Genomic DNA, 6,519 nt, shown 5'->3' on the forward strand with positions numbered 1-6,519 from the left:
GGAGGCTCAGGTGCGCCTCTGGTTACCTGTGCTCCCCTGCGCATCAGCCTCCCTCCCGGGCTCTGGGGCAGCCACAGGAGGAGCAGGCTGGGAGGGGCTGCTGTGGCTGTTCACTTGTCAGGACATCAGGGGCAGCTACTCCTTCCCCACTTATATCTTCCATCCTCCTCTTACCCATCTCTCCATTAACACTGACTATAACAGACAGTTAGGTTAAATAAGACCAACGGCCTTCAAAACCTTTAGTAGGTAAATTATGGTTGTAGGTGGTGAGCTCAATGTCCAGGGCCAGCTTGGCGTTCATCGGCTCCTGGTGCTTATGCAGCTGCCACGCCATGTCCTGCTTGGCATGCTGCAAGGTGGCCTCCAGCTTGGACAGCTTGGCATTGGCATCCTTAATGGCCAGCTCCCCACGCTGCTCAGAATCCATGATAGCGGCTTTGGGGAAGCCCTCTGACCTTTAAGACCCTCAATCTCAGCCTGGAGCCACTGATGTCCTGGTTCATCTCGGAGATCTCAGTCTTTGCACATGGAGGGTCATCCCGTGCTTCCCAGCCAGCGTTTGCAGCTCCTCATACTTGATCTGGTGCAGGCTCTCAGCCTCTGCCTGGCTGAGGTTGGTGATGTCCTCGTGCTGCCTTGACCTCAGCGATGATGCTGTCCGTGTCTAGAGAGCACCTGTTGTCCATGGACAGCACCAAAGATGTGCTTGAGATCGGGACTGCAGCTCCCGGGTCCCCTCGTCACACAGCTGCCTGACGAAATCAGTATCGTCAGGCAGCCCTTCCAGGAGACTCCAGCTCCACCTTGTTTATGGAACCTCCATCTGCATCCTTCTTGATGAGGGCAAATTCATTTGCTTATTGACCTCATCCTCCTACTTGTTCTTAAGCTCCCCATCAGCGCCTGCCTGTTGCCAAGCTCCGCCTCCAGCCTCAGCTTCCGCTGGCCCAGAATCTCCAGCTGCCACGAAGGTTGCTGAGGTAGCTCTCTAGCGTGTTGTCCGTGTTGCTCCGAGCCGCCTTCTGCTGCGGCAGGAGGCTCCACTTGGTCTCCAGCGCCTTGTTCCGCTGCTCCAGGAACTGCACCTTATGGATGAAGGAGGCAAACTTGTTGTTGAGGGTCTTGATCGGCTCCTTCTCCTGGGTGCACACAGCCTGGATGCTGGGGTCCACCTCCAGGTTAAGGGGCTCTGGTTAACTGTGATGGCTATGATGCCACCCATGCCCATGCCACTGGCCCTGCCACAGCCTCCACCTAGGCCACCCTGGAAGCTGCTGCTGCCCACTAGGGAGAAGCTGGAGGAGTTGCTGCAGGCACCAGGCCCACTTGTGTATGAGCGGCTTCTGAAGGCCCAGGGGCCAGAAGGGGACACCCTTTGAACTTCTGGGTCACCCTGATGGACATGGTGGAGGCAAGAGTGGAGGCAGGGGGGCTGATCCAGGCGGAGGTTCGAGAAGCAGGGAAGAAGCTGCTTCTTGGTGTGAACAATTTTTTTAAAAACGAACAGCCAGGGAAGGCTGAACACTTCCCCAACCTTAGGAGCCAGTGAGTGTGTCCAGGGATGGTCATTCACAGGCTCCCAGCGCCCTCAGGAGATGCTCTGGGAAAACAGCCTAGGCTTCAGTCTAGGCTCCTCAGAGCCAGGGACTGTTAAAACCAGCCAAGCTGTAGCCAGAGATACAGGAAATTAACATAGCTCTGAAACACTTTGTGTAAACAGCAGAGTGTCAGTCACTCAGGGAAAGAGGGAATCCTTCCAACAGCTCAACTTTCCCCTCTGAGCACTGAGTTGGCAACTTGATTCTAACACTTGCTGCTTTCTCATAGACTATCTGGTGGCTTGATGGCCAGATTTCTGCCTTCTCTGAAAAAGGACCTGCAAGATCCAGCAATAATGGGCTCACATGCCCATGTGGAAACATGACTAGAGGTGAGCAGTAGCTGCCCCTTGAGACGGACCATGTGCCGTCAGTTTGCCACAGACCCCACCACTCCCTATTGCTGCATTCAGGCCATTTCACCAATCTACCTGCCTTGTATTTAAGTTTGTGACCTCTTTTTTAATTGTAAGTTTTTTATATGTCTGTCTCTGTGCCTTAGGCCCTTCTGAAACTAACTCCTTGTATAGTATCTAATAAATAATTTTTAGAATAAAAGTAATTTCTAATAGCCTGACAAAGGAGGCTAGAGTATGGGTACTTAGATCCCAACCTTTAGTAAAGAAATTATTTTTAAAGCGGGTAAAGGATAGAGAATGTTGGCAAAGTTACCAGTATTAGAAAAATAGGTTTTCACTGATCGTTTACTTGTAATTGCTTATGATGTCCAACAACCACTTCTACTGAATTTAAAGAAATGCCTGACTCTTCGGCTAAATTACTGGGATTAGCTGGAGGTTTTGCACCATTATGGTCACAAGACATGCTGGCAGCTGCTCTGATGAGTGGGGTGAGGAGGTAGGGGCGGCTGTGGCTGTCTCCCCACTGTCCCAGCCACTGTGGTATGCCCGCCACAGCTGAAGAAAAGAGGCTCCATTACAATGAAATGGACATACCTTATCAATATTAATTACCTACAGTGGGTCAAGAGATACAGTTGTCTGGTAATTAGCTTCTTGCTGATAAACAACTTAAGGCAGAGACACTGAATTTTAAAGCAGAGCTTCTCATAAAGTCGTTGAGTGTGATCCTGGTAACCTTGGTGGTATAGTCATGGAATAACCAGGCACATGACATTATTTAGTGTAAATCTTTCCTATTCTTAGTATTTGACATAAGTTCCCCGTTCTTAAGTTCAAGCACAAGATTTATGGAGAAAACGGTGGCTCATGCCTGTAATCCCAGCACTTTGGGAGGCCAAAGTGCATAGATTACCTGAGTTCAGGAGTTTGAGACCAGCCTGACCAACACAGTCAAACCCCATCTCTATTAAAAATACAAAATTGGCCAGGTGTGGTGGTACATGCCTGTAATTCATTACTTTGGAGGCTGAGGCAGGAGAATCGCTGGAATCCAGGAGGCAGAGGTTGCAGTGAGCTGAGATCACACCACTGCACTCCAGCCTGGGCAACAAAAGTGAAACTCCATCTAAAAATAATAATAATAATAATAATAATAAGGTTGGGGGCAGTGGCTCACACCTGTAATCCCAGCACTTTGGTAGCCCAAGGCAGGTGGATCACAAGGTCAAGAGATCGAGACCATCCTGGCCAACATGGTGAAACCCCCTCTCTACTAAAAATACAAGATGTAGCTGGGTGTGGTGGCACACGCCTGTAGTCCCCGCTACTTGGGAGGCTGAGGCCAATGATCCAGCAATTCCACTCCTAGGTACAGATCCAGGAGAAATAAGCACATACATTCACCAAAAGTCATAAATGTTTGTAACAGTTTTATTCATAATAGCCTCAAGTTAGAAATAACTAAATGTCCAACAAATGTAAAACAAACAGAAGATAGTATTATAGTCATATTGTGGAGTATTACACACTAATAACAAAGAAACAAAAACAAAATAAACCTTAAGATATTATGTTTAATGAATGGAGTCAGACACATAAGAGTTTATATACTATGTGATTCCATTTATATGAAGCTCAAGAATAGGTAAAACTGGCCGGGCGCAGTGGCTCACACCTGTAATCCCAGCACTTTGAGAGCCCTGATCACCTGAGGACAGAAGTTCAAGACCAGCCTGGCCAACATGGCAAAACCCCATCTCTACTAAAAACAGCTGGGTGTGGTTGCACATGCCTGTAATCCTAACTACTCGGGAGTCTGAGGCAGGAGAATCGCTTGAACCTGGGAGGCAGAGGTTGCAGTAAGCAGAGATTGCACCACTGTACTCTGGCCTGAGTGACAGAGCAAGACTCCTTCTCAAAAAAGAAAAGAAAAGAAAAGAAAAGAAAAAAAGACTAGGTAAAACTAATCAGTATCAAAGAAGCCAGGATAATGGTTCTTTTTAAAATTAATTAATTAACTTATGAAAGGACCTCACTCTGTCACCCAGGCTAAAGTGCAGTGGCATGATCATGGCTCATTGCAACCTCGACTTCCTGGGCTCCAGTGAGCCTCCCACCTCAGCCTACTGAGTAGCTGGGACTACAGGCACATGCTACCATGCCTGGCTAATTTTTGTATTTCTGTTAGAGATGGGGTTTCACCATATTTCCTAGGCTGGTCTCGAACTCATGATCTCAAGCCACCCACCTGCCTCAGCCTCCTAAATTGCTGGGATTACAGTTGTGAGCCACTGAGCCCAAGGCAGGATGGCGGGCATGAAGCAGGGAGGAAGATACTGACTGGCATGTTCGCTGGGGAGCTTTCTGGGGCACTGGGAGTGTTCTGTATCTTTACCTGGATCATGGTTACGTGAGTGTACACATGATGTAAAATTTCATTGAGATGTTCACTGAAGAGGCGTGCACTTTACTCCATGTAAATTCTTCTTCAATGAGAACATATGTGCAATTAGAAAGTAAAAATAAAGACCAGCTCTGGTAGCTCATGCCTGTAATCCCAGCATTTTGGGAGACTAAGGTGAGCAGACTGTTTGAGTCGAGGAGTCTAAGACCAGCATGGGCAACATGGCAAAACCCCATCACTACAAAAAAATGTAAAAAATTAGGGCATGGTGGTGGTGCACCTGCAGTTCAAGCTACTCAGGGAAACTGAGGTGGGAGAATCACTTGATCCCGGAGGCAGAGGCTGCAGTGAGCCAAGACTGTGCCACTGCACTCCAGCCTGGGCAACAGAGCAGGAGCCTGTCTCAAAAAATAAATTAATAAAAATTGGCCAGGCATGGTGGCTCACACCTCTAATCCCAGCACTTTGGGAGGCCAAGGCAGGCGGATCACAAGGTCAAGAGACCAAGACCATCCTGGCCAACATGGTGAAACCCCTTCACTACTAAAAATAGAAAAATTAGCTGGGCAAGGGGGCTCACGCCTATAGTCCCAGCTACTCAGGAGGCTGAGGCAGGAGAATCACTTGAATCCAGCAGGCGGAGGTTGCAGTGAGTCAAGATTGCACCACTGCACTCTAGCCTGACAACAGAGTGAGACTGTGTCTCAATAAATAAATAAATAAAAATAAAGTAAAAATAAAACTCTAACCTCAGTTAACCAATAATCACTGGAGGTCATCTGGCCCCATGCCCTTTACCAGCCTCTAATCTGCTCTCCTGGCATCAGGTGTTTTCATGGTGCAGCCCGCTTCAGGGTGCCACATACTATAAGCTTTATCGTCCCATTTTACAGATGAGAAAACAGGCTCAGAGAGTCAAGGAAACTTACCCAAGGACATCTAACTGGTCTTACCACAGGCCACTGACCCTGGAGTCTAATTTCTTAACCGCTACCCTAAGCCTTGCCCCACGAAGAACCCATGAATGTCTGCTGAATGATGAATGAATGGCCAGTGTAATGATAGCCACATCCTTACCTTTTTGGCTTCGTTTTGTGCCTTCATATTTTCAGCAATATACTTGACACTTTGGATGGCTTCTTTGATTTCTGGTGACAAAGCAGAGAGCGACAGCACAGCATCCACCAATTCAGAACTGGAGCTTCTCGGAGGTTGGCACTGAAATTGGAGATTTTCATCCTGCGGTGGCGGCAGTAGCTGCACATCCCGTCCTGGCAGGGGCAGCCGTCCTTGCAGCCTTTGCCCTCTGCATGGCTGAAGCAATTCAGATTTGAGAGCTCGGCGCCATAGAGGGGCATCAGCTTCTGAGCACTGCCCTTGTTGCTGCTCAGCCTGGTCATAAACATGACCCTGGGGAGCAGCCTCAAGAACACGGTCTTCACCCAGGAGGGCATCGTGTGTGTCGTCAGGGTTCTGTAGAGCACACTGAGCACAAAGATGGTGATGACGATGGACAAGGTGACGAAGATCATGGTGAACAGGAGGTACTCTCCAATCAGGGGGATGACTAGCGAGGTGGAGAGAATGGTCCCAGTGATGACCAGGAGAAATACCGTCAGGGAGAGGAGGATGGAAATGCACAGGGTCACCTTCTCGCTGCAGTTGGAGGGCAGGTAGAAGAGGGGCACCGTAAGGAAGATGAGCAGGCAGGGGATGGTGAGGTCGATGGTGTAGAACAGTGGCAGCCGCCGGATGTTCAGCGAGTACGTGATGTCGGGGTAGATCTCCTTGCAGCAGTTGTACTTGACGTCGTGCTTGTAGCCCGGGGCTTTGATGATGGCCCACTCGCCACTCTCCCAGTAGTCCTTGAGGTTCATGGAGGAGCTGATCAGGACCAGATCGATTTTTGCCTTGTCGCAGGACCAGGAACCAAACTTCACGGTGCAGTTTTGGTAATCAAACGGGAAGTAGATCATGTCAATTTTGCATGAGCTCTTGAAGATGGCTGGAGGTATCCACGTCACCTCCCCAGTGTACTTGAGTAAGTCTTTGGTCTTGTCGTCCACCTGGAAATCCCCAATGGCACTGCAAAGACAAGGAGGGGCACCGTGACATAGGACCATCAACACTTGGTCATGACAAGCAGGGGCAC

At 49.0% G+C, this 6,519-nt stretch overlaps 1 protein-coding gene and 1 pseudogene across 1 annotated transcript in view; both read right to left on the bottom strand.

Moving 5' to 3' along the window:
• Positions 1 to 208: 208 nt before the first annotated feature.
• On the bottom strand, positions 209 to 1,407 carry LOC108296511 (annotated as a pseudogene).
• A 3,668-nt stretch (positions 1,408 to 5,075) lies between these two features.
• The window catches only part of LOC108296519 (neuronal acetylcholine receptor subunit alpha-3-like), a 14,642-nt gene continuing 13,198 nt past the window's right edge, over positions 5,076 to 6,519 (bottom strand). Inside the window, 2 exon segments of the mRNA XM_017519003.2 lie at positions 5,076 to 5,575; positions 5,578 to 6,452. Of these exon segments, the coding sequence (XP_017374492.1) occupies positions 5,358 to 5,575; positions 5,578 to 6,452 (1,093 nt within the window). The 3' untranslated portion in view covers positions 5,076 to 5,357.

The sequence above is a fragment of the Cebus imitator genome, unplaced genomic scaffold, assembly GCF_001604975.1.
Source record: "Cebus imitator isolate Cc_AM_T3 unplaced genomic scaffold, Cebus_imitator-1.0 Scaffold721, whole genome shotgun sequence".
Taxonomy (NCBI): Eukaryota; Metazoa; Chordata; class Mammalia; order Primates; family Cebidae; genus Cebus; species Cebus imitator.